The 27,789-nt window shown below is 40.5% G+C and overlaps 3 protein-coding genes across 6 annotated transcripts in view; 2 read left to right on the forward strand and 1 right to left on the reverse strand.

The window, feature by feature from the left end:
- The window catches only part of stim1a (stromal interaction molecule 1a), a 39,073-nt gene extending 26,517 nt beyond the window's left edge, over positions 1 to 12,556 (reverse strand). For all 4 annotated transcript variants that reach the window (XM_080844878.1, XM_080844876.1, XM_080844877.1 and 1 more), the window contains exons 1-3: positions 12,320 to 12,556; positions 10,320 to 10,453; positions 1,169 to 1,299 (exon numbers count right to left, since the gene is read on the reverse strand). In XM_080844878.1, the coding sequence (XP_080701004.1) occupies positions 1,169 to 1,299; positions 10,320 to 10,440 (252 nt within the window). In that variant the 5' untranslated portion in view covers positions 10,441 to 10,453; positions 12,320 to 12,556. The remainder of the gene's footprint in view (positions 1 to 1,168; positions 1,300 to 10,319; positions 10,454 to 12,319) is intronic.
- Positions 12,557 to 13,689: 1,133 nt separating this feature from the next.
- Positions 13,690 to 15,864, forward strand: LOC308370266 (rho-related GTP-binding protein RhoG-like; the record flags this gene model as incomplete). The annotated part of the gene is made up of 2 exons (XM_080844924.1): positions 13,690 to 13,710; positions 15,263 to 15,864. The coding sequence occupies exon 2, from the start codon at positions 15,289 to 15,291 to the stop codon at positions 15,862 to 15,864; it is 576 nt and encodes a 191-aa protein (XP_080701050.1). The 5' UTR covers positions 13,690 to 13,710; positions 15,263 to 15,288.
- A 4,268-nt stretch (positions 15,865 to 20,132) lies between these two features.
- Positions 20,133 to 27,207, forward strand: chrna10a (cholinergic receptor, nicotinic, alpha 10a; the record flags this gene model as incomplete). The annotated part of the gene is made up of 5 exons (XM_080844594.1): positions 20,133 to 20,142; positions 22,352 to 22,497; positions 23,149 to 23,303; positions 25,486 to 26,018; positions 26,507 to 27,207. 5 exons carry the CDS (start codon positions 20,133 to 20,135, stop codon positions 27,205 to 27,207), a joined length of 1,545 nt encoding a protein of 514 aa, XP_080700720.1.
- Between the last annotated feature and the right edge of the window lie 582 nt (positions 27,208 to 27,789).

A 27,789-nucleotide genomic window follows, 5' to 3' on the forward strand; every position in this document is an offset into this window, starting at 1 on the left:
AAGCTGGATTTTCTCATATTTACTTCAAAGAATTCCACATCAAGCAGACCATTCAGAACAGCGATATGTGGCCCGACGCTTCCCACTTAATACAAAAAGGAGAATTCCCCCCACCTGGGAATTGTCAGGTCACTGAAGAGCAGTCAGCATATTTAATCTCACGGTTGGCAACAGCCAGACCCACAAAAGGCAGGGGAGATTGGTGTGGGCGGTTGTGTGTGGGGATGGGGGGGGGGGAGACGGCGAACAGAGGCAGTGTTGCGTTGATCAGGGCACAGCTTGAAAGAGCGTGCATGCCTACTTCAACGGGGCTGGCTCGACGCCCAGCATTGACACTGCCACTCTTGGCTCCTTCGCATGTTGAGGAGGCGTGCTTGGAATGGCCGCCCATGCTGTGCCTGGTCGGACGCTGCTGTAAAAGGAGCCGCTCGCAACGGTGTTGGGGAAGGGAGCAGCTGCTGGAGCTCAGGGCGAGCAGAGGAGCAGCAGGAGCAGCACCAGGCCGACAATGGAGGGGAAGCATGACAATGACAGCAGCGGCTCAGTCCCATCTGCAGACGGATTACTTACAGTGGTACTCTGACCGGCCCTGACCTTTCCCTTTCAACCTGAATACCAGACCATTCAGCCACGCCCATGAAGGAGGAGGAGGCGGTGTAAAAGGAGGACCACCTCATCAGAAGAAAATAAAGGGTGAACCATTGTGTGTTCACACACAGAACACACACAGAACACACACAACACACACACAACACACACACACACACACACACACACACACACACACACACACACACACCCTTACAACTGTCAAAGCAGTATACACACACTTAATGGCCACTTTAATCTTATTTTGGGTTTAAGACCACTACATCTCCCAAGCCGGAGTAAAGTCAATTAAAGGCAATTGGTGTAAGTGACATCTCATTATCCCTTGACATGCTTATACGGTTAAATCCTAATGGATACACAGGGATTACTGTCAATAAGGGCTCTCTAGGGTAAGCGTATGTAAATGCATAAAACTAGGGCAGTGCATTATTTCTTCTGGAGGACGAGCCTCCCACGCATTCAGGGTTTTGTGAGTGACAGGAAGACAGTCAATGTGGTTTTGAGGTGGTGGGTTACTGCTGTAAGCAAGCCAGAGCTGTGCCGCCACTGCACTCACCCCATCTGTCTCCAACACATCCACGTTTCCATTGGCATCGTCGTCCATCTGCTTGTGGATGCTGCCGATGGCCTCGAAGGTGAGGAGGGCATTTTCATCCTTGCACAGAGGCTTGTCAATGCGACAGAGCTCTGGATATGAGAGAGAGAGAGAGAGAGAGAGAGAGAGAGAGAGAGAGAGGAGACAAACACCATCATAAATATCATATTAAGTTTTCAACAATTTATTGTGAGGCAGTATATGTTGCAGAAAAAGTTCTCCACATTCATATTTCCTAATCCTTTCGGTATGCAAAGCCCTGAATCTTTGGCATCAATCCCCAAACTAATCTTGTTGTACAATCAACAATTAGTTGATTAAATAAATCAACTGTGAAGTCTAAGTCTGAGGAGACTCGCAGGCATCCCTATTTGGTTGTCAAAGCCAGTGTCCAGTTCGATTATGTTGACAATGACATAAACACATACAAGCTAGCGGTCACAATACAGTTCTTCAATTTATCTAGCTTGTTTAAAGTTTGGCTATAATTAGAATCATAAAACAAAAGCAAAACAGCATCTTAAAATGAGAGGTGTGTGAACAGAGCTTTTCAACCATGGCATCCCTCATCAAATTAGCCAAGGTGTTTGGACTTCAGCACTAGATGGATTAGTATTTACTTAAAGTTAACATGCGGTCATGGTTACAACAGCCCCAGCCAACCATAAAAATATACTTATTTATTTTTGTCAACAGTGAAGATTTCAGGAGACTGTATGAAAAATCTGAATCTGACTCTTGAACTGTAATATGGAGAAATAATTTTCACCACAGCATGAACAAAAACTAGAGCTACTAAATACTCATTATCTTAAATTCCACTACCTTCAAAAGCTCCAACACTAGTCCAGACTCTTCAAAACCCCAACGTGACAAGAGGAGATTTACTGTTCAAACCACAAACCATACAGCCTGTTAAATATACCAGCAGCATCAACTAAAACCAGTCTGTAACTATTTATAGATCCCAAAAGGCCATACAGCTGTCGAGTTACCAGAGATAGACAGAGCAAGAGAAAGAGAGAGCAAGAGAAAGCAAGAGTTGGGGGGGAGGGGCACAGAGGATGAAATCTTGGTAATACTGGTTGACTAAGTATTAGGCTACAGGAGTTGGTCCAATATTTGTCTATCACAGACGTGAGAATGTAACCTAGATGCTTTATTGCGAAGATTTGTATGCGTTAGATGTACTTGAGTGGTGCAGCCATTAGTCTCTTAAGTGACGATTCTCCCATATGCGCAAGTACAAATGTATATGTATATATATTGCGCAGCTACGCAATTTTAAGTTATGATTTCCGCGCCATTAAAGCGGATACGTGCTTCGGGCTTCATGCTTATGTAAACACCATTTGAGCGTATTATGCCCTTGACTTGCACGCTTTTCAGCAATGTGCTTCTGAGGGCTGTCAAGACCCACTACAGGGCCAAACACAGTATTGCCTTTTATGTCAGCAGTGGGCATGTTTTTAACATGAACTGTCAGTAGACAATATTTGTGTAACAAATTTAGGGTTTCATCTACTGAAATAACGATACATTATTTCTATTAACAAGGTAATATAAGGGAACATATTAGACCTAACTTACGGTATATAATACCGAAAAATACATTTTAAATCACATGCTCTGTTAAAAAGCCTGGTAAGCAATCAGCTCAACTACAATAAAACTGCAACACCAATTAAAGACGGAGGAGAGCTCACCAAGTGCAGAGAAGAAGGCTGTGAGTGTTGCACCCTTGTTTGAACATCCTAGAGCTCACCTACATGCAGTGCAAGTTTGCACTTGTGCAGACGCCTTGATGAACAACTTTTAAGCAACAGTAATCATCCACATTCCCTGCTGTACGTTCCTTATCCAAATAATTAGTGTTCTGTTTTGTTTCAGAGGGTGGTTTTTTATTGTGTCCTGTCTTTCTTAAAACTGTATTCAGAACCACAAAACTAGGTGTCATTGTAAACCTTCTGAACGGTATAGAAATCAGTTTTATGTAGGCTATGTTATATGAAGCTGCGGTCACTTGCCATATGAGATACATTAATGAGTTCTAGTTAAACTTTTCCCGTCTCCTGTACTTATTAGTTAATACATACAACAGGTATGAGGTATACAACTGGTATACAACACATCTTCATTTTAAGTCATCTGTGACGAGGTGTTTGATTTCTCGATGACTCCTGAGTGTTTAGTGATACGCTACATAACATGATTTTAAGATGGGACATTGAAATTCGTTTTTTTTTCCTTAACGGTGAATTTTTAAATCATGAATCTTAATTCCTTAAAAAAACGTATTAATAGCCCCCCTCGCAAATGTGCAATTAGTTAATTTAATTCTGTTTATGTGATAGCAACAGATGTTTTCATTTGAGGTTGGTCATAATAGAGTTTTTCAAAACCAGCACGATCAGGGAGAACAGACATAATTGGAATTTGCGTAACTGGAGAAGCCCAAAAAGGACCAAAATGCACAAATGGGAGAATCATGCCTTTAAATATTAAATTCAGAGCCTTGGCTGAAAGTTCTGCCTACAGGGCTGACTGAAATGTGTCTATGGACATATGAAGCAAATCTATTAAATACTCATCCAGTTTTGAAAGGAGTTAGGAGAATTTGAGAGTAAGATGTGCAGATATGGGTGGCACTAGGCCTAATAATGGTCACATACTAATTTCAGTTATTTGGTAGATTGGTATTTCAAAAGAAGATAATTGAATGTACCAGAAGCTGGTGGTTGGCTTTTGTTTTATGCTCATCCATGCCTGTTAAGGAATGGGTACCTTCTTGACCTGATACGAGTCAGACACTAGTTCAACTAGTCATCTAGGGGTTTTACCAGAAGTACGAGGATGTGAGTTCAGAGAAGAACATAATGAAGTAATAAGTAATTGAAAGGTGCAGTCTGTGATTCTAACCCCAGCGTTTCCCCTACCATTATATTAGGGGGACGCCCCGCCCCGCAACAACAGACGGCCTGTTAGAATTATACAATAACAGCCGCTGCCAGCTGCAACTTTAAAAGACACAGTTTTTCTGCAACAATAATTCATGAAATAATACCCCGCTATTGGATACACGAACAACTTACTTTTCTTTTGAATCCGGAAACTGGGTGTGTTGTCATTTACTTTTCTAAAGTTTTTCTTAACTAGACTTTGCTACTAACAGATGGCCTGAGGATTACACTGTCTCTTGCAGTTATGGCTAGCAATCAGAGAAGTCTGCGTCTGTTCTCACTGGATGAGACAGTATTTTTGTGCACCAATGATGGCAACTCATCGCATTAGTATGACAATGACGACCATGTTCATGTAAGAAAAGTCAAAATTTAAAAAACGGTCAACCTACGAAGCAAGCACCTGCGTCTGTGGGTAGCTATAGATAACCATTTATAATATATTTAAAACCTCATATTGGAAAGGCATTCAGCAGATTATTCGACAACCAGCTAGTAATACAGTACTGTGCAAAAGTTTTAGGCAGGTGTGAAAAAATGCTGTAAACTAAGAATGCTTTCAAAAATGGAAGTGTTAACAGTTTATTTTCATCAATTCTTCATAAATTAACAAAATGCAGTGAAGGAACAGAAGAAAATTCTAAATTAAATCAATATTTTGTGTGACCACCCTTTGCCTTCAAAATAGCATCAATTCTTCCAGATACACTTGCGCACAGTTTTTGAAGGAACTCGGCTGGTAAATTGTTCCAAACATCTTGGAGAACTAACCACAGATCTTCTGTGGATGTAGGCTTCCTAAAATTCTTCTGTCTCTTCATGTAAACCCAGACAGACTCAATGATGTAGAGATCAGGGCTCTGTGGGGGTCATACCATCACTTGCAAGACTTTCTGTTCTTCTTTAAGCTGAAGATAGTTGTTAATGACATTTGCTGTATGTTTGGGGTTATGTTCCTGCTGCAGAATACATTTGGTGCCAATCATACGCCTCCCTGATGGTATTGCATGATGGATTTAGCCTGGATACCAGCCTGAACTCCGCCCACAAAATTTTTGGGCTGGGAGATTCAGTCTGGAATCGAGTTAGTTGGGAGAGATTTAACGTTTCAAAAAGGTTGAAACGCAATCTAAACCAATCAAATTGTAAGGGCGGGCTTTATACGTTGATGGACAGATATAGATAGAATATACCGGAATATACATCGAACAAAGATGGCGCCGTCTCGGGAGCTTAGTGGGACATATTTTATATGATTTAAGCTATCTACACGACTTTTTTATGTCTACATTGACTCGGTTAGTTGTGTATACGCAAAACGAGTGTTGCCGAGGATTTTAGGTCCTAACTAAAGCACTCTAGACCATTATTGATCGGTTATGCTAACGCGTTGGCCAAAATAATCGTTGAAACTAATGGTAGCTTCTAGCCTTGAGTGCTAATTAAGTAACGTGAGCAGGCAGATATTGACAGCGCATTCATTTTGAAAGAGGAACAGAGAAACGCGATCAAGGCATTTGTCGATTGAAAAGATGTTTTTGCCGTCCTTCCTACGGGAGCAGGTAAAAGTTTAATCTGTCAGATGGTAATACTACGTTGCGCTGATTGGTTCTAGGTATCCAATTCAGCGAAGAGGAATTTTCTTTCCTGGTTCGTTGAAACACGCCCCATAATCACAGCCCAATTGTCCGATCTCAGACTCATATTCTGACTAGAATTATGAGTATGACATCGTCAGGCTATGATGGATTAGTATCTGCCTGTATTTCTCAGCATTGAGGACACCATTCATCCTGACCAAATCTCCAACTCCACTTGCAGAAATGCAGCCCCAAACTGGAAAGGAACCTCTACCATGCTTCACTGTTGCCTGCAGACTCTCATTATTGTACCTCTCTCCAGCCCTTCGGCGAACAAACTGCCTTCTTCTACAGCCAAATATTTCTAAATTTGACTCATCAGTCCAGAGCACCTTCTGCCATGTTTCTGCACCCCAGTTTCTATGTTTTCGTGCTTAGTTCAGTGACTTGGCCTTGTTTCCTTGTCGGGGTAGAGCTTTTTGGTTGCAACTCTTCCATGAAGACCACTTCTGGCCAGACTTCCCCAGACAGTAAATGTCTGTACCTGGGTACCACTGGTTTCTGCCAGTTCTGAGCTGATGCCACTGCTTGAAATCTTCCGATTTCGAAAGGTAAATAAGCTTAATGTGTTTTTCATCAGCTGCATTAAGTTTCCTTGGCTGACCACTGCGTCTACGATCCTCAACGTCTTCTTCAAAAGAGCTTGAACTGCACATTTTGAAACCCCTGTCTGCTTTGAAATCATTATCTGGGAGAGACCCTGCTGATGCAGTATAACTACGTTGTGTCTTGTTGCTGTGCTCAGTCTTACCATGTAAATGGATCAAAAATAAACATTTATTGTTTACATTTTTCAAAGCATTCTTAGTTCAAAGCATTTTTTCACACCTGCCTAAAACTTTTGCACAGTACTGTATGTTGTTGTGTGACATTATATTTAAAACTTTAACAGTTTTTAAGGTGTAGAAAGCAAATCACAATGAAATCAGTGCCCATATAGGACCATGGTATAGGACATCACTACTAAATAAAATGTATAGTGCACGAGAGAGAGAGGGATGCAAAGAGAGAATCAGTGAATAAATGCATCTTTACTCTGCCTGCGAATAAGAGCAATCCAGACCGATGAAATCTGGTATTGGCATCAGATTAATTTCTTTAGGCAAAGCTGACCGGTTAGATACGATGTTGAGATCAGCAATATGCTTTCAGAAAGGATTATGGAAACAATAAACCCATCCACTGCACTCAAATGGGGAAAATATCTGACCTTTCCAAGGGAGATCATTTCAAAAGGTTCCACAGCTATAAGCAGCATACATATCTATAAAGTCATACCATGAACAAATTCCTGAACCTCTTGATGGAACATTTTGATATGATCTGCTTAAACCTAATTCTATGGCATGCAGCCTACGTGTGGGTCAACCAGCCTTAAACTCCTCCAACCTCTCTTTTACTCATGTTGAACACTGTATTCCTCCCACATACATTCTTCAAAAGCTCATTCACCAACTGAGAAGACATAATCATTTCCAAACTATAGTGCTCTCTTAGGCCCTATTCCCACTTGCATTGAGAGCTGTTTATTTGATGCTAATTAACCGTATTGGCATCGTGTGGGATAACATATCCCCTGGGAGTAACCTAGTAACATCAACGACAACCTTCTGCTACGGCTCAAGTGTGGATGCAGGTGACACGTTTCCCATCTTCATTTCATTCACTACATTGATATCAGAATACGCCATTAGCAACCATAACACAGAAAAAGAAGTGGACATAACCAAACACTTTCAATCAATGACAATTAAATCACTGAACATCAACACACAGCAGCAGAGCCCAAGACAGTGCCATGACTACCCTTCACACAACCACACAATATAGACCTGTTTTGTGACAACGGGCAGGACTAAAAATAAATAAATATGCATACCCAGAGTGCAATGTGCCCGGGATGTGTCCACATAAGGGGTTTATAGTGCAAGTCCAAGATGGCTAGTGTGTCAGAGCCATAAAGCTAGCTATCAGTGCTAGTGGCCAAAAGCCAACTCAGCATCTGTGTAATATTACTGTTGTACAGTCCCTCCCATGTGGTGTTATCGATAAAGCGACCGATTAATGGCATATTAATTTGATATCACTATGGCTTCTTTCTTGACTCTGCAGTCATTCAATTGAGTTAAGAAACTCTATTTTGTTGAGGAAAGGGGAGGTCTTCATAGGTACTGCTGCAGCTACTCAGTATGCTTAGGTCAACTAACTGCAGTTAGTGGAGTTCCTCAAAATACACTTTTACATTGTATGCTCCAGTGTTTCCCCTACAATTGTATAAGGGGGGCGCTGAAGGAAGCTGAAGGAGGCCACTACTCTGGGCAGTCCTCACCAAGACAGGACTATTCATTATACATAATGTAGCTGATTTAATAAAAAATCCATTTGAATACACATTTCAATAAAGCCTTAAAACATTAAATATTAAAGCTTAATATTTCATTCACCCCATCAAGTCTGCAAATGGAGATTAATTCCATATCTTAACACCAGTTAATGAAAGTCTTGTGTAACTAACATGAAATGCAAGTCAAAACAAGTTACCTTTGTATTGCTTGTATCCCCTTACCTAATTGGATTGTCATAATTTCCAGTATATGTCAATGCAAGATATGTACTATGCAAAAACTGTTTTATACGGACATGTTATCATGTCAAGCAACTCAGTACGGTCTACATATCTATGCAAAAATGCAACTTGTGACCTAGATTTTAATTTTGGGTGAGAGGTTTGCCTCTCAGTTTGGTCAAAGTTGAGATGAGCTTGACTGAAACTCTGCTTCTGTTTTATCTCTCCTTTGATTAGTTTAGTACTGCATGGTCTAAGCTAGGTAAAATAATAATAATAATAATAATAATAATAATAATAATAATAATAATAATAATAATAATAAGGAGAAAGGTGTACCATCAAAGAAAGAACAGACGCAAAAACCTTGTGATACCCCAGTGACCATTCCAAATGCTAATTATTAACTACGGTGAGAAAGAACACTGACTCATTCACACATATTTCAGCAGTGATGCTTGAATAACAGCAGCGAAACCATGCTCTGGCCTAAATGGAGTATGACCAAACCACAAGAGAGCAAGCCAGAGCAAATCAGGTAAGAAGCCAGACCTTTGTGCTTTACGCACATTTGCGTGCTCACCTACAGTTCATACCAAAGGTATGAAGGTGTGAGCTCAAAGACATGCTTGTGCTTGAGTGTAAGGCCAATTCAGATCAGGGGAATCCTGCGTTTGAGCCAGCTGACACGTAAAGGAATGTGCGGCCACATTTTCCCAGCGCACAAAGAGGAATGGACAAGGTCATGATACGAGAGTGCAGACATACCCCTTATTTGACAGTGTCATGATCTCACAGAGGACTGTGCTTAATGGAGAATGCATACTCTGCCTATTCTAAGCATGGCTACATTTAGACACAATTGTTAAATACAGATAAGGTGGATGGTCTTGTGTTTTTCAGGTATACCATCCTAACAATAAGAATGAACTCAGCCACAGTACTGGTAAGGATTCAGGATCATGACAGAGATAAGGAAAGGTTGTTACAGAGCACGAGCCAAGAAGACCTTGAGATAGAAGCTACATACTTAGAGAAATTAGAAGTTGGTCATCGAATATAACTCAAAATCAAAATACAACTAAAGAAGACCAAAAACACAAGGCCCAAAATCCAGAAGTTCATGCAACCTCAAGATATTCTGGACATTTTATACACATACACAAGGCATTTGAGAAAAATAGGAGATAGAGGAGAACTTAAGTCAACCTATCAATGTCTATAAACAACCGGTTTCTCCAGTTCTACTATAACCGTGCCACCAAAAAAAGTGAAGTCCACGTAGATTGATTGTGTGCGGCTTGTACAGAAATACCTTAAATTAGACTGTTTGAGGTGCGGTTTAAATTGCATTGTTGTTCACAGTGCTTCTTTCCCCTCCATATTCTATATAGTACAGAACTGCTGACTAAACTCTGAACTTTAAAACTTTTAAACTTAAACCAACATGTCACGGCATGACTGCAGCTCCAGTAGGCCTGTCCCTGATTAGCCTAGTCCAAGACACTTTCCTGACATGTCTGCTATCTACATAAATCACCTGATGAGGCTACCTTTAGTTAGCCAGCTAATGGCAAGACACATACCAAGCTTAGACAAACTCTACCACATTATGCTTTGTTTCAGTTTCTGAACACAACGGCAAACATTTTCCATGGTACAAAATGTGAAATAACAAGGATTGGCAGCTTGAAAATGAAGGATCTTTCCCACTATTGACCCTGTAGCTTACTCAAGCTTCATAATAGCCCGGGGCTAACAATGAGCAGGAACTGAGGTGGGGCAGCAAACGTATCCAGTCAGGAGTCACTCTTGCCATCTTCCAAGCAAATAAAGTCTAGCTGTGACTACTCATCATGGTTTTAATCTTTTGACAAAAACTTAATCACATATTGCAATTTAATTTGAAGTACACAAATTGATAATGACAAACTTGACACACTTACCTGACACACTACTGTCAGTATGTTGTTGTTCACCATCAACAGAACCCTGCTTCTCCATTAAACTCTCTCCCAGGAAGCATAGACATAAAATCCACAAGGTCAACGATTTGTTGAAATCCATAGTTGGGATTTTTCTGGATTGAAGTGGAAAAGAGCAAATTAATGGCTGGTTTATGATAACAGGGTGAAATATAACTAAAATGAATGTTCTTCGAGCCTCAAGAAGTCAGAATTACTAACATCAAAATTACTAAAAACATTCTGTTTTGTTTTTTTCTCCAAGTACTTGGTTTAGATAGATGCTGCATCTCAATGAGATTGTTTAGTGAACTGTTTCTTTCTTATAAGTTATAACTGTACATTTAAATTCCTCATCTACTTATTAGCTTGCCACCTCATCTTCTAGCCATGGCCTTTTTCCTCCAGCTTGCAGTGTTATCACGCCTGTTTACTCGTCTACCATTGCACTAATGTGCAGCCTCTCCTCACCACCCACAACATTCAAACAGTGCTGAGCTGTAAAATAATCCTCAGCGAATTCAAATAAATTGGCACCCTCTTAGTTATCACTCCTTAAATCGTATTATTAAAAGGGAGCCGTAGTCCTTGAGTGAATATTTTGTGGGCAAATTAGCTATTCTACAAAATAAATGGAGAGCAAAATATCTTTCACTCTGAATCCCACTAATTGGAATGTATGATTAGGCCTAAAGTAGTCCAAAAGAAATACCACTTTGCAAGTCAATGGACGCGTGCTCCTAGCCCAAATGTCAACTGAACAATTCCATACCACAATGTAGGCAAGGGAATGTAGATTCGCATGTAGTTTCATTGAAAAGAAAGAGCATGCATGGAAAAAGCTTGCACAAGTATCGTTCTGAATTGAGATGTTCATCAATGCTATCCAAAGTTAACCGTCTTATACTGTATGGTTGAGAAGTTATACCCATTGGTAGGATAAACCTACTAGCTACCAACCTGTGCTACCCCGTGCATTACATAACAAGCGAAAACGCTGTTGGATACCCACAACAAATTAAATTAGTCGACTTAAATTAACGATAGTATAATGGTACAATGCCGATTTGCCTATTCCTAGTCATGTCGATAGTAGCCTAAAACCGAAGGACTAGCTACACTAATTTGTGAATTATAGAAACAAGGCATCAAGAGATGACAACACCTACGACTGCGACTTATGAAATATACCTAACTGCTCTCCTTTACCTGGTAAACTTGTCAGGAATGAAATGCTCATAATGCCATTGCTAACCATAGTTGCGGTGTAATCATCACTTATTCCATTCGGGAATTTAAACGAGTAAGGGGGATGTATTACACACGTAGCTAACAAACTCAGACAGATAGCTAGCTAATGATGACCAATCTAATGTGGTAAGAATTTTAGCTAACGTTAGCTAGTTAGATAGCTAGGTATAATATTTGAATTCATGATTAGCAAATGTTACCGAGCGAATGTACCATATTGCAACAAATAAGTTAATATTCTGCTCATATTATAACAGTCTACTGATATCAAGTCACTGTCTTTATAAAAGTAGCTAACGTAACTCGTTGGAATGGTAACTATTCATGTCACCTGTTTGTTTCTTCACGTTACCATTGTGCTTGGGACGGACGGGACCTAGCTTGAAGTTCTCTAACGTCAGATAGCTATCAAGCTTGCCAAGGCGCTAGTGAACTTGGCGTACTATGTTAGTTTACTCGATATCACGCGTTGTGGCTGTCAATATCACCTTCGCAGTTTTTTAAAGAGAGAACAAGCACGTCCATAGGTCATAAATACCAGCTGCTGTACCATCTACCATTAACGTCACGTTAGCAAATTGTATGTCTGTGTAACGACGGACTAGTTAATTGCTTGGTCCGTCGGGTTTGCAAAAATAGCACCAACAGAAGATATAATGACTATCAAACCTATTCAGTAAAAGTCAGTTTAAACACATTGCAGGATGAGATTAACTTGGAGTGCTCCTTACTTGGGTCTTGTCAATTCCCTCGGTAGATGGTACGTTAAAGCAATATAGAGGCCGCTTGATGGCAGGTCCAGCTGACAGCTAGCAGCATTAGGCTAGTGTGGGTCCCTAACTGGGTTCGTCCTTTCGCTGCATTGTAAAACCTGACTGGAGTCCTGCTTTAATGGAATGTCAAGATTCAGGTTCCACAAAGAAGAAAAGACTAGTTCCTTTGAATTCCACTAAATTCCAGCGCGAGGTTTCAAAGATCTATCAGGTCGACCCAGCTGCAGCTTCCACTCATGTCGCGATGCAGCAGTTCCTGCTTCATCTCACAGGTCCTTGCTGTACATTGCCAAAATGCGCGTTGTTCAAGTATGTTATCTTTACTACCTCCTAGTGTAATGGAAGACAAAAAACAAGCAATGATATTTTCTGCACTGTCACATTTAAACGCAAGTATGACGCCACCCTGCGGCATCGGCTACACATTTGCTCAAAAAAGCAACAGATGTTAAACAATGAATGAAGGCTTTCCCCAAACTTCTGATTAACCATGTCAATCTGATATGAATTATATATTTTAAATAATTTGAAAATAACATTATTTTAGAGGACTTTCATACGCACAGCTATCCATAATGAAACATAATATGGAGACTGGATCTATTTGAATATGCCCATAAGCTTTGTTGAGCAACACGCCTATTCTTATAGTATTTTTAACACTGTATGTTGTCAATTCGCATTATGGCAAGTATGCTCACTGAACACTCGGCTATTTTGTCACTTTGTTCTCTATGTCTGCTGTGTTGGTGGACAGTAGCCTAACTCCAAGACTAGGCCCGTATAGATGGCTTATAGGCGAATCGATTTAAGACATACCCTCCTCTGTCTGTTAACAACTTGCCTCATGATTTCTTGAAAACTAGACTGTAACCTAGGCCTTTTATATGGCTTGATGCACGCATAGTCTGTGTATGCCAATGCGATTGGGGAAGGCTGTATTGTTGACTGAATGTCTAGGACAGGTTGCAAGTGCATTCATGTGTTTAATAATTAGGCAATTAGTCTGCAAAAACCAGGCCTTGACAAACAGCATAGGCCTATAAACAACCAGAATGAAATGTAATTATACAACCTATAGCCTACTGTTCAGAGAATAATGCATATCCTTAGCCTTGGCTACTCAGTCAGTTTGGATAGACAGTGTTGAAATACGCCAATCCAGCAGTTCACAATCCACTTAGTCAATAGCTCTACATTCGAGCGTAGGCCAATATAGGCAACTGTTTGTGTTTTACTTCCTCTTTGAGAGCTGCACTAACTTCCTTCAAAGCGAACTCTCCTTCTACTTTTCAACGGAGACGACGCTAGACACGTCAAGAGCTTTCGCTGGATAAAGAGTATGTTTGGTGAGATTTTCTCTTTTATTGTGCTTACTTAACATAGAGGCTGTGTTTGTAGTGATATGTGAAAAGGTACACAGGGCAGAGCAGCCAAGGCAATAGCTTGAGTGACAGGTCCGCTACTTCTGTGTCAAGGCGACTGTCACCACCCTGATAACTCAACCATGTTCGAAGTTTGTAGCCTATATAAATCCCTCGAATAAGTCATGTATACGAAAATAATTGTAGGCTACCTATTTCACCTGTCAACCTGTTCTTTATAAGATTATTGTTCATTATACAAAGATAAAATCTTTGTACCTAGGAATAGGATCTGTTTTCACCTGTTTTGTGCTCGACGATTGCCCGCAACCGGCTCATAGAATCCGACAGTATATCTGAATGTCGACTACAAGTAGATTAATGATTCTGTTATGTATTTCAGCATCAGTATAAGATAGAGAGTGTGTGTCCAGTGTGCTTGATTGTAGGTGAGAGGGAGATTTGTTTATTGATTTATGTTTATGTTTGGTTTAACTTCCATACATGTTTACTGTGACATAGACTTAGCTTTAAGAAGTGTGAGAATGTTTCTAAATATGTGTCAATCTCTCAATTCTACCGTATAGTTGCTTATGTGAAAACGGGAAGTGTAACTCTGTGCAATAGGTTCCGCATGACTGGTGGGGACATTAACAGATACCAGTAAATCCTTAAAAGGTTGCATTAATAGTGAATAACATTTGGTTTTGTTGATATGATCAGTATAAATCACTCAGATAGCAGCTGAAACTGACTATGGTTTGCACCAGATCAAGCATGGATCTCAAGACAGTTGCTTCCTGCAAATGCTACATTAAGAGTGGTTTGCATTGTTTCTTGTGGTAATCATAGAACTATTGGCATATACATATTCATTTTCAATAAGCAAATATAATCCCTCATGAAATAGTCACAAATTGTTAATGTGACGGTAGGAAGCATACAGTGCTTTGACATTTTACCTCCCAGCTAGCACGCCCGTCTCACATGCCCATGTTTGCAAGTTCTAATTGGGTTCAGGACTGTGCGTGCACAGTTTTCACTCTGCAATGGGTGCTCAAATACCTTTTTAGTATGTAAATGGCGAATACAGAAGTTATTACACAAAAGATACTGGTAAGCCCCAGCCATTCTGAGAGACTAATACTTGGATATAAATAACTAGGTCTGACCACAGCAGTATACATATACTCAGATGACTGCAGTACAGGCAAAGCAGGGGTGTGAATAGTGTGAGATGGCTACTGTTTATAGGGTGTGAGAATTATTCAAACCACCAAGTCCCTCTGTGTGCTCCATTTGGTTCACCATTTTTAGTGATGGTACAGCTCATGTGTTCTACTATGCAATTTTATCAGCCTCAGTTGACTGTCACAAAGCGGATTTTTTAGTTTTTCAACATCTTTTTAACCTTATCTCTCATTAAGATAGCATTTTGGAAACAGACAAAACTGGATCTAGAATGATTAATGTAAACATGAACAAACAAATGCTTGTGAAACCCTGTATGTGACCTTCTGTCTGTACTCTGCTGCAGGTGCATAAAGCAGTGAAGGTGCCAACATGCAAAGTATAAAGTGTGTAGTGGTTGGAGATGGAGCTGTCGGGAAGACTTGTCTCCTAATTTCCTACACGACCAACGCCTTCCCCAGCGAGTACATCCCCACCGTGTTTGACAACTACAGCTCCCAGGTTACCGTGGACAGTAGGACTATTAGTCTGAACCTGTGGGACACTGCCGGGCAGGAGGAGTACGACCGCCTCCGCACCCTCTCCTATCCCCAGACGAATGTCTTTGTCATCTGCTTCTCGATCGCCAGCCCACCCTCCTATGAGAACGTCAAGCACAAGTGGCACCCCGAGGTGACACACCACTGCCCCAGTACGCCTATCCTGCTGGTGGGCACAAAGAAGGACCTGCGGAACGACCCGGAGCTCCTGAAAAAGCTGAAGGACCAGAACCAGACCACCGTTACCACACAGCAGGGCACGGCGCTGGCCAGACAAATCCAGGCCATCAAGTACCTGGAGTGCTCGGCTCTCAACCAAGATGGTATAAAGGAGGTGTTTGCCGAGGCTGTGCGTGCTTTTCTCAATCCACAGCCAGCTACCACCAAGAAACCATGTGTGCTGTTGTAGATGAGTCAAACAGCATGCCTGTCACTGAAGGATGTAAAAACTGTTTGATATAACTTAATGTACAACTAAAGTTATAAAATAAGGTCTTGTTTTTTTGTCAGAATTCCAATTAGGGCAATTTTGCAAAACAAAATATATTGAGGAGTTGGATGTTAATCAAACTAAGCTGTTTCAGTAAAGGGTTTTATTATATTGTATGTGTTTTATTAATGTATTAATTTAAATGAGCCACCCAGCTGTGAACCTTTTCTAACTTACTGAGAGACATGATGTGCTTCTTTCATGTGTAGTGGTTGCTAGAGTTTTTGACAAAGGAGTCGCTTATATTAATAGCAGCTTTCTTCCTGAAAGTGTCTTTTTTCTTTTTTTTTATGTCTGAAAGATTGTCATGTTGGTTATTCTTGGTTCTATAGAGTTGAGAATTATAGTGCTTTCATAGGTGACACCAACATCATTACTCTTAACCTGAGTTGCTGTCTATGTCTGAATACATGCCTTCTGCATTCCCCTTTCATCCAGTCTGCCTACGCTTTATAAAATGTATGCTTTTAGATTTCTGTGTTAAATGCAAAATAATAGTCAACCTGGTTTAATATCACTTGGAAAGCTGACTTTGAACAGAGACTTGATAAGCATGGTTGTATAGCACTGAGCTAATTTTACAAATGATTTTAATCATGAACTGTTGTGGAAAAATGTGTCTTTGATATTAATAATAGAGTTACAGAGATAAGAAAATGATGGTGTGGAGTTGTTTCTCAGTGGTGAACACTGGACATTGGTTAACACCTATCCTTAAGTATTTGGTTAGTTAGTTATTTTATTTGTGAAGTATTGCTGCAGCTCTATGCTATAGTATCCCTGATTTGAATGTTTGGGTGTGCATAAGGTTCCATACAAAAGAGGAAACAAAGTGTCACTTCTGATAAGCTACGCAGATTTTCCTATCAGAGTCATTAGTCAGCATGAGAGAAAGAAACAGAGGGACAGAGACAGTGTGTGTGAGAGATAGAAAAAGAGGGAGAAAGACAGAGAGAGAGGGAGCACGCATGCACAAAAAAAGGGAACTGGTTGGTTACTTCCTTCTAAAAATCCACAGCTATTTTAACCGGGGATTTCATTTCTCTCTCTCTCTCTCACACTCGGTCTTGTTCCTCCCTTCTTCTCCTGTTGTGTAGCTCTGTCAAGAATTCTTCACCTAGAGTAGTCATCTTGGAATTTCCATACCACTGGCCTAGAGAAGAGGGAGGGGCCTGTGTGTTCGAAATCTAGGCTCTGTTTTCCCTCTTCCTTCAAAAAAAGCTGTGTAGATTTTTGCTACTTTTTTAAATGATTTTTTTAATTTATAAACCGTTGATGTAATTTACAAAAGTATATGTCGGCTGTTGTTTCTAAGTAACAGTCTTATCAGGGAAATTACATTATTTTATAACTGTAAAGGGGTCACTGCCAGGCACCATTCTTGGGATAAAATAGTTTTCCTCTCTTCATAATACCACACATATCATGGAAATATCCTTTAAAATAACTCCTCTTTACATTTGTCCCTCTTTACAAAAAGCATGGACATGTATGAGAAACCCTGAACCCAAGGTGTAAGTGGAGATACCACAAACCATGAGACCAGAAGCTGTCCTCCATTTTACTGGGGATTCATTTGATAGTTAAATCACCCTCTGGTCTGTCGAAAGGGTTGTTAGATATCATTCACAGCCTGAACCGTCTGCCGTGTCATGTCCACTTCCGTCAGAGGATTCATTTGATAGTGAAATCACCTGCCGCTGCCGAGCAGCACAAACAACCAAACTAACAGATTAGGCATTGTTTGTAAGTTATTCTAAAACTTTAAATACACAATGTGTACCTTGCATGTTTCTGGTATGGGGATAACTGAGTATGGTTGACTGAGCTCTGCCTTTGTGTAGACACCTCAACCACTGGCAAGGAAACACATCATCTGCATTATTTCTTGAGGCATCTGCTGGTGTGTGTGCAAAGCAGGTGTCTTGTTTGGGTTTGGAAGCTATCCCTATGTATTTTCACTTCTCCATTTCATTTATGGGTGGTTTCTGAGATAAAAACAGGTAATCAATCTTATATAAATGTGTCGTACATTTTGTCCTTACTACTAGAGGAAAGCAGAACACCTTACACCACTTACACATTTTTTGCCGGAGACCCTCAGATACCATTGGAGTTCAAACATAGCAGACCTTGGATGGGTGTGGTCTTTTGACCTGACACAGCCAAGACCTTAAAGTTTTATTTTCAGCAACATCGTCCAATTATTATTATTTTCTTTACATTAATTATTGAATTATTGTGTTGCACCTTGGTTGAGGTACATTCAGCTCAATTTGAACCACTTAGGAAGTAGCCTACTGAATGAAAAGCCAACTCATTCCCAAGATCTATGAATATGCATTTTGACACTTTTGCTGTGTATGTATTGAAATGATCATTGGTTAAATATACTGAGAAAAACATAACTTTCAGTGCCATAAATCACTTGTATCTCTTGAGCTGCAGGAGTTGAGTTTTAAGTATATGACACTACATTGTAATCTATGCAAGTCACTGATGAAAATGTACTTCTTTGCTAAACTATTATCTCCGAACAAGACAATTTAGTTCAGCCCTGATATTCTAGTAAACCAGTTAGGGTTGTGGCTCTGCAAGTGTGTCTTGAGACCAGAGCAGGAAACCATGGTTCCTTTGGGACACTGGTACAAGCCCTAAATACGTAAACAAAAGCAGCTTCCTTCAAGCTGGACGGCAGTCCTTTTAGAAACACCCAGTAGAGCACATCTGTTTATGATCAAAAACTGTCTCCCCACCCTGAAAAGAATGCAATGCTTGAAAATCGACATGAAATCTGCAATGTGGTAAAGCTGCGATTCATTCAGGCTGATTAGTCAATGCAAGGTGAAGTTAACAGAATTTTATTTCACTGGGGACTAGCCAGGTGTACCAGTTTTATAGTATATTTCTGTTGCAATACATTTGTGTGTTGGGATGAGCCTGTGTTTGTGTTTTCATTTCACTATTTCGTGTAAGAGGTCTGCATCATACAAATATCAGATACTTCAGTAGTAGTGAAACAACTTTATGCTAAGCTAGGGCAGATCATCAGTGTTTGTTATATATGTTTCCTGGGTGGAACAGCATACACCTTCAATTAGGTTGATTAGACCTCAACTTCTGCCCTAGCAGCTGTTACAAGTCACACGTCGTCACAAGTCTTTCATTGTCAGCCAAGTGAGCCTAGTCAGCCTTGTTACCCAAGGAATCTGCCCTCTAAATCAATTGCCACCTTGAGGCCACTCTGCAGCCTTCATATTATTCCGGATGGCTCTCATTCTCTTCTGTCCCATGATGAGACAGCCCTTTAAAATCTCTTGCACCTGATCTCTGCACCTGTCACCTAGTTGGACACTAACGTGAGCGATTTATTTTGGTCACTGTTGTCCCAAATGTATGTACGTCTGTGATGGAGAACCAGAATCTGGTTGGTGGTTGGCAAATCCCGGGCTTAGACTTAGGGCCTCTGCACTCTGGTTCTACACAATGGTTTACATAGCATATTCACTGCCCGTGCAAATAGGATCACTCAGACGGTACAGCCTGTAATGTTTCCCATCTCCAATCTGTGCCACTCAGATGTTATGGACCCTGCTGGGACTTTCAGGCTAAAGAAAGAGTAATAATCCAGAATTAGATCTATCTCTTTGGCTGGCATGTGGTGCCTGTCCAGTGTCTCCTGGATAAGATCGTGGGGCATAGAACCATATGGCTTTCGGCAGGTCTAACCACAGCACCAGGTCAGTCAGATCACCTCTATTCTCCTTGGCATCTCTGGGGACTGGTGTGATGACTCCTGTATTCTCAAGACACCCAGAAACACCAAGGATGCCACCTTTATGCACTGAGGCCTTACCATCTGTTAAATCATTAACTTAATTCACAGGAATTGGTGCTCTTTGCTGGGAAATGCTTATGTATTGGGCTCTGTGGACATAGACTGGTCTAGTGAAGTAATAGTATTTTCTCCCTCACAGAAGTTGCATATAATTACAACATTATTGTCTTCGCCTTGCTAAAATGAAATGAGTGAGCACTGCCACCCTGTGGTTATAGTGTTCACTTACCGTGCACATGTTTATGTAAAAACGGAGGTAAATGGCGTTTCTCCTCAACCGAGTATTAAAAACTAGTATTTCAATTTCCTATCAATTTATATATTTATTTATATATGCAGTGTATACGGAATGCCTTTTTGTGAGACAAACCTATACCTAGGCTGAATGCGAACAATTTCATAAATCTAAATTGAAACCGCATATAATGGTAACCAATGTCCATCTCGACCGTAAATACAATTGTGCTTTTCCGGACGCTGAGGGGAACAAAATACACATTGGCAAGGCATGTTGTTTTCATGTGTCATGTTTCTGTCACTGCACTTGTTCGCATCCATGTGACGTCCCCCGATTAATCGGCGCGAGGTTGCTTCATTGCTCATGAAGCTCTTCCTGCCTTTGGCAAGTCGGGTTATTTATCTATCGCGACGTATAACTCAAACGTAGAATTATAGCCGCAAGGATTCGCTTCCAGAAAGATGAAACCACGAGGAGTATATGCTCTTCTTTCACTTATGCTTTGTTCACGTTGTTTACCAGGTAATTTTGATGCATTTTCTAGGTTGTCAAATATTCCTAAACAGATTTTTTTTAAAGGGATGTAGTTTTAAACAGTATATATTGAGGTTTTTACTCTTTTTGCAAAAGCAATATTTAGCAATATTTTTTCAGGAACCTTATTGCCAACACATTTTCAGAGTTGAAGTGAATCTGAGCTGCTTTAAAATCATTCAGAACAAAAATAGCACTTTGTAATTTCCATTGTTGTTGATTGATTTGAAATCTTAAAATATTGATCTCTCCTGTGTGAGTAATCATTTAATGTCAGTGCTGGTCATATGGGGTTCACAGAAATGATGAGTCTAGACTGCACATGTATTTTTTCCCCTGGTTTTCAGTCACTTTCAGATGTTTCAAATATTTGCTGCTCAGGGGTGATTACTGAACAGAGTAATCCCGCAACCTTTATGTACTGTTCTGAGGGCTTTAGCCTACTGAGACAGCAGAGCTCTGTGAACATCTGGCCTGACACAATCCCCCTATCCACAAAGGGCACTGCAAACCAATGTAGTGGTTGACATTAAAATATATGAATTTTCATATGTTGTTTTATACAGTGCCTGGTTAGACTTCAATTGTTTTCAGTTGTAAATTGTGTGGAAAAAAATGTGTGCTAGGATTTTTGTATTCGCCAGTAGCCGTACAGGGAATCTGACACGCTGGCATTGTCAGCATTTTGAACCATCAAAGCCCACATATCATCCTAGAATAAAGTTATATTTAAAATGTCTTAGTTATATTGATTGTACACATTAATGAGTATTTTGTCAATGCAAATATTTTTGTACGGCAGATTCATACACATGACCAGTGTTTAACAAAAGGCAATGGTTCCATGGATTACGTAAAGGAGGAGTCATTGGATCTGCCCTGGGTTCAACAGAGAAACCCAAAGAAAAGCTATAGGATATGTACTTGCTAGTAATGACAGCTTTACTTTATCTCTTGTTAGCTATAACCTCAAATGATTGGTAATCCACCAGCATGGATCTTTATGCTGGGACCATCTGGCACAAGAACATGCTTTCTGTGTTACTGACAACCAGGCATTTCTGGTAGAAAGCATATTTGAAAGAAACAACCGTATGTGATCTTGCAGTTGTTTTCAGCATGCTTTTTAAGTGTAACATTTTAAAAATTCTGAAAATAACTTCCTCTAAATCCTCAGAATTGCTAATGAGTTGAAGAGGTTTTCTTTGTTATACATAAAAAGGATAGGAACATATTTTTAAATGTTCTGTGTGATGATGTTTTCCATTCTATAAATTCTCAGCAAGTCTGCATAGATATATGTAAAAAAGATGAATAACTTAATTTATCATTTCCATCTTTCTATCATAAATGTCTATTCTGGGAAATGTTTGTCAGTTGTGATTTGGTGATTTCGGCCATCTGAAAACACTATGACGTATTTTCCTAGCTTGTTAGGCTATGTCAAATGCCTCATACTTACTTTGAAAGCAGTCAATGTCCCTGTTCTTGAGACTCAAGTTGCTGTTTGATACATTAATTTTGCTTGTGTTTGTGGTGTGTCCCTTAGCTTGTGTGAATGTTTGCATTTAGACATTCAAAGACATATATTCCCCCTCAGGAGTAGTTTGTGCCAGGCATGCCATATTTGTAATGTTATTTAAAGATTTAATTGATAGCAATAATTACTTCCTGTGATAATCCCTTAATCAATCATCTTACTACACCTGTCTGTGTGTCTGTGTGTGTGTGTGTGTCTGTGTGTCTGTCTGTGTGTCTGACTGTGTGTCTGTCTGTGTGTCTGTCCGGTGTCACAGCCTGTTGGAGTGCCCATGCGAGTTATGCTCAGAAGCTTTTAAAGGATTTATTCAGTAACTACACGAGTGCTCTGCGACCAGTGGAAGACACAGGAGATATCCTGAATGTCACCCTTCAGATCACCCTTTCACAGATCATCGATATGGTAACACTGAAATAATTATTGTCATAATAGTAAAAAATGATAATAATATATGTCATCAGGTTCAAGTACAGGATAGAGATGACCAGGACAGATGGCAGGTCATTTTTCATTTCACTCCACTGCAATTCATTTAAAATTCACTTCATAAAATGAATAGTTGTAAACCCCCCCCCCCCCCCCCCCCCAAACACATACTGTAGAACTTTATTTATAATGTAATGAATATGCACAATGCACTTAATAATAACTTTCTCACGGGCTACCCTGTGAAAACAGGGAGAAATAGAGAAGTGGCAGCTCCCCTGTGTGAACAGGAAGAATTGAGAGTTAACAATAGGTGACTTGGGGTCTTGTTCACCAGGTCAGAGTGCATAGTTCAGGTGACATCAGGCTACAGTTACAGTGATTGACTGGTGGAGGAGAGGTGCTGAGCATAATCATACAAGTTCATGATTAAATCACACATTGACGAATTCCACGTGTACCTACATCTCTCATCAGACATATTCATGTTACATAAATCCTTCAAATGTCTATGGTACACTGCATATTCATGTCATATGTACTAAAAACTACTACTCTTCTCTAAGATCTATTTTCACTCACCTTTTTCAGAACCACTCATCATGATCGTGTTCTCCTCTTTTTCAGGATGAACGTAACCAGATTCTCACAGCTTATCTATGGATACGACAGGTGTGGGTAGATGTTCACCTAAGGTGGAATAGAGATGACTATGATGGACTCGATACCATCCGTATACCTAGTAGTTATATATGGAGACCTGATATAGTCCTGTATAACAAGTAGGTAACAATGGTATTGAGTTTGTCAGCTCAACATATTCCCCTCCCTTACACTCAATTTCTGGTAAAGTGTCACGCCTGCCTGGCTCAAGGCAGTCCTGTCATTAAAAGGGGTCGACCACACCGTAGTGATACTTTAAAAGGGGTTTTATTTACAGTAGTATAAACAATCAGTATATGTATTAAAATGAAAGTGTCGTGCAATATGTCTAAGGGTAAACAAACAAGTAACAAACTAAAGTGTAAAACAGGACGAGGACGGAGGAAGTGTTCCTGGTGGAGTTCCTTGGTTGGACGTCTTTCACCAGGCTCTCACCACTGGAACAATCCAACCTTGGACGGCAACGCTGAAACCCAGAGCAGAGAGAGCATCCATAGCAAACCTCAGCCTCTTATAGGCCAGCCCATTTGGTTCAGCACTCATACCTGCAGGATGAATAAGGCACAGCCGTAACACAATAAAGAGGCGGAGCCCCTGGCCTGATTAGTAGGGCCGTAACATAAAGGCACAGACTGCACACTTCAATGAGTTCACTCATGGGAGTGTTCAAATTACCAGTTATATCTGCTTTTATATCAAAGACTTGTGTCAGGTTCTTATTCATACTGAGTAACAGTGGCGGTTCTACACGGAGGCCTGGGGTGGCCCGTGCCCCCGTAGACATGTCCCTGGCCACCCCTGCGGCCACCCCTTGCTGACCAAATAAAAAAATATACAGGAATTTATTATGATTTTACACCCGAGCGCCAAAAGCGGTACTAATGCGATGCAACGTTCTACACGGGTAAATCACTGTAGTTTGCCATTGTGTGGTGCTTGCTGGAGAGAGGAGCTACGATTGAAATGTTTGGCTCGCTCTCTTTCATTAATGGATCGCTGGTTCATAAGAGGAGCTGGTAGTCTGTGGTAACCATAGTAATCATAAACAACTGTCTACCGGCTGAGCTGGTGATTTTTCTGCCACATGAAGGCAGAGACGAAGGAAAAATAACCACAGCGTTTTTTTCAAGAACCAAAAGATGCCTGTTGACTTTCCCAGATGTTATGTGTATACAAATTGTCATAGACGAACTGAATGAATTTGATTTCACGACGACAAGAATGTGTGTGGGTCATACAGTCTTTCACGATCACTTTGTTAATTCCAGGATGAAAAAGAGTCAGTTCTTGTGACATAGTCGCTGATATCTGCCAGTAGGTAACATATCATATCTAGCTACTAGCTTGCTTTATATTCCTGCGCTAGCAAGAAGCCTTTGATTGCTAACTAATGTAGCTAGCTCTTGCTGCTGAGTTTTCAAAGTTGACTTCAATTTTTAATTTAATGTATCCTATGATCAGGGTGTTTCCACTGCTTTCAACACTGATAGCTACAACAGTTAGCAAGCAAAGGCTTTCTTTCTAGTGCAGGAATCTTAGATCAGCAGTAGACTAGCTAGCAGCTAAACAATAACATAATAACATGAGGGGCAGATAACATCGACTGTCATGAGAACTAACTCTTTTTCCTAGAATTAATAAAGTGATCCTGGGTCAAAAGCCACAATCACCAGTAGTATTTAATCAAAACAGGTTTAATGGGTACCGTTAGTTCGGTTTGTCATTAAATATCAGTCTTCAACATACAAAGACGTATGTACTTAACGGAGTTTTGGTAAATGGTTGTCGTGAATATGAGACCATAGACATCCTATTACGTAATAGGATGTCTATGTATGAGACTCTCCTGCTGTCAAATCAGGACCAATCAGAGAGGAGCCCAACTTTGGTTCCCGCCCACACAGTGTCAAAAGTTGAATTGACGCTCTGTATTTGCACCCTGTACTGTATTTTTCATTTTCATTTTTTATGGCCCTTGCTCTTGCACCTGCACTCATTGTTATAATGTTAAGTTAAGTTATACATGTTTATATGTTTTTAAAGTAATTCAAGTTTATAATATTTAAAAATCATTTGTTGCGGGTTTTTTTTATGTCCCCCCTAGTAAAAATGGTCTAGAACCGCCACTGCTGAGTAACAGTGTTCTAGTGATTCAAAAGAGGCAGAATAAGATTAGAATCATGCAGTGCTGTCAAGAAGGTATTTTTCATATGGCATATAGACTTAGAATTTTCTTGGTTTGTGATGTATCTCTTGTAGTCTTCCTTGACAGTATCCCATTCCCTCCTTTCTGTATTGCAGTGCTGACAATCATTTTACAGGCTCAATGGACACAAATGTGGTGATTCGACATGATGGTCAGATCATGTGGGATTCCCCTGCAATCACCAAAAGCTCCTGCAAAGTGGACGTCTCCTTCTTCCCCTTTGATGCCCAGCAATGCCGCTTGACCTATGGCTCTTGGACATACAATGGCAATCAGCTGAACCTCCTGAATGGAATGGACACAGCTGACTTGGCTGACTTGATACATAATGTGGAATGGGAGGTACTAGGTATGCCTGCAGAGAGGAACGTAATCCAGTATGGGTGCTGTGCAGATCCTTACCCAGATATCACTTACACTCTGAAACTCAAACGCAGGGCATCTTTCTATGTGTTCAACCTCCTCATCCCATGTGTGATGATCTCATTCCTGGCGCCGCTGGGCTTCTACCTACCAGCCGATTCGGGGGAGAAGGTATCTCTGGGTGTCACGATGATGCTGGCTCTCACTGTGTTTCAGCTCCTGGTTGCTGAGATCATGCCACCATCTGAAAATGTGCCTCTTATTGGTAACAAAGATTTAATCCAAAATAATACTTATTTAATGTTTATGGTGTCATAAATGTAATTAATTGGTACTATGCGTACCATGTTTCTATAGTTCAGAATGACAGATTACTTTGAAATAAGGCCTCATCCACATTTAATGGGGTAAATCTGAAAGATCATTTTTTTTGTACCATTTTTCTAAATCCACACTAAAATGCTGAAACACGACAGAGGTGTTTGTTGTTGTGGTGCTCAGATGCTCAAATTTTCTGGAAACCATACATCATAGTTTCTGAGACTCTAATCTAAACATTTTCCCTGTCCACATTACAACGCAAACCTGGCTTTTCAAAATGAATACACCTCAGACAGCGTTTTCAAAATGTAAATTTCAATTTTCAAATGTACCTGGGTTAGTGTGGACAGGACCAAGGCAAGCGAATCAATAAATACTTTGAACTATTTGCATGCCTTTTAAAATCACCCTCTCACTTTTTTTGTTCTACAGGGAAATACTACATAGCCACAATGACCATGATAACAGCCTCCACAGCTTTGACCATCTTCATCATGAACATTCATCACTGCGGCCCTGAGGCGAAGCCGGTCCCCAGGTGGGCTAAAAAGTTCATCCTGCAGTACATGGCCCGCATCTGTTTCGTGTTTGAGGTGGGTGAGAACTGCATGATGCCACAGCCAGAGAGACCAGAGCCTCCGCAGGAGAAGGGCACCGCTGACTGCATGATGAATGGCCAGGCTGGGAGAGAGAGTGTCCTGAGGGTGGAGAGGGCACAGGATGAGACGTCCCAGAAGATCCTTGAAGAGAACGAGGACACTGAGCAAGTTTTGAGCCGCTCTGGCTCAATGGGAAGAAACCCTACGAACCACTACACCGCCTGGAGAAATGGAGTCTTTATGAGCATGGACTGTGGCGATAGCTCAGAGGTTGCCCAGAGGCGAGTGAGACGCAGAGAGTTGGGAAGCGAGAGAGGGAAAGAGACTCAGTCTAAGGGTCAGTGCATGTATGAGCAGCAGGAACTCCAGAGGAATATCGAGTACATTGCAAACTGTTACCGAGACCAGAGAGCCACACAGAGGAGAACTGGCGAGTGGAAAAAAGTGGCCAAGGTGCTGGATCGTTTCTTCATGTGGATGTTCTTCATCATGGTGTTTCTGATGAGCCTGCTAATAATGGGCAAGGCCATCTAAACAAAGCACAAACTAGCACAGACAAAACACTGAAAGGCACATGCAATTTTCTGTCATGTTTGTCCAAACATATTTTTTCAACTACTGTACCAAATTGTATTTTGTAAATTGCAAGATAGTATTGAGTGATTGAGAATATCTGTTCTGAGGTTAATAATGTTTAACCCCACCCCCACATTCCCTCCTATTCTCTTTTACCTCACTATATCTACCCACAAGATCACAGATCCAAAGACACTTTGTTTGACGATTTCCTTCATGACTCAGTTGACTATAATATCCATAACTGGTCTCAAAGTTGTGATAATCTGGTCTGGTGAGTCATTACTAACATTACTCTTAGAGCACATTTGAGGTTTACTTGTTAATGTGTATGTCTCCTTACTTTATTTTGCTGGTACCTATGGCTAAGTTTACACAGCAGGTAAATGTAAGCTTGTGTCTGATTTTTTGGACCATACGTTCTCACCTACCAATATAAGTAGAATATTCGATAGCTGTATTTAAACTTAACATCCAAAGTGGTGCACACAACTTTCGATGGCCGTAAATAGGTAAGCAGGAGTAACTAAATTTGACTCA

This window comes from Sprattus sprattus (assembly GCF_963457725.1).
Source record: "Sprattus sprattus genome assembly, chromosome: 9".
NCBI classification, from domain to species: domain Eukaryota; kingdom Metazoa; phylum Chordata; class Actinopteri; order Clupeiformes; family Clupeidae; genus Sprattus; species Sprattus sprattus.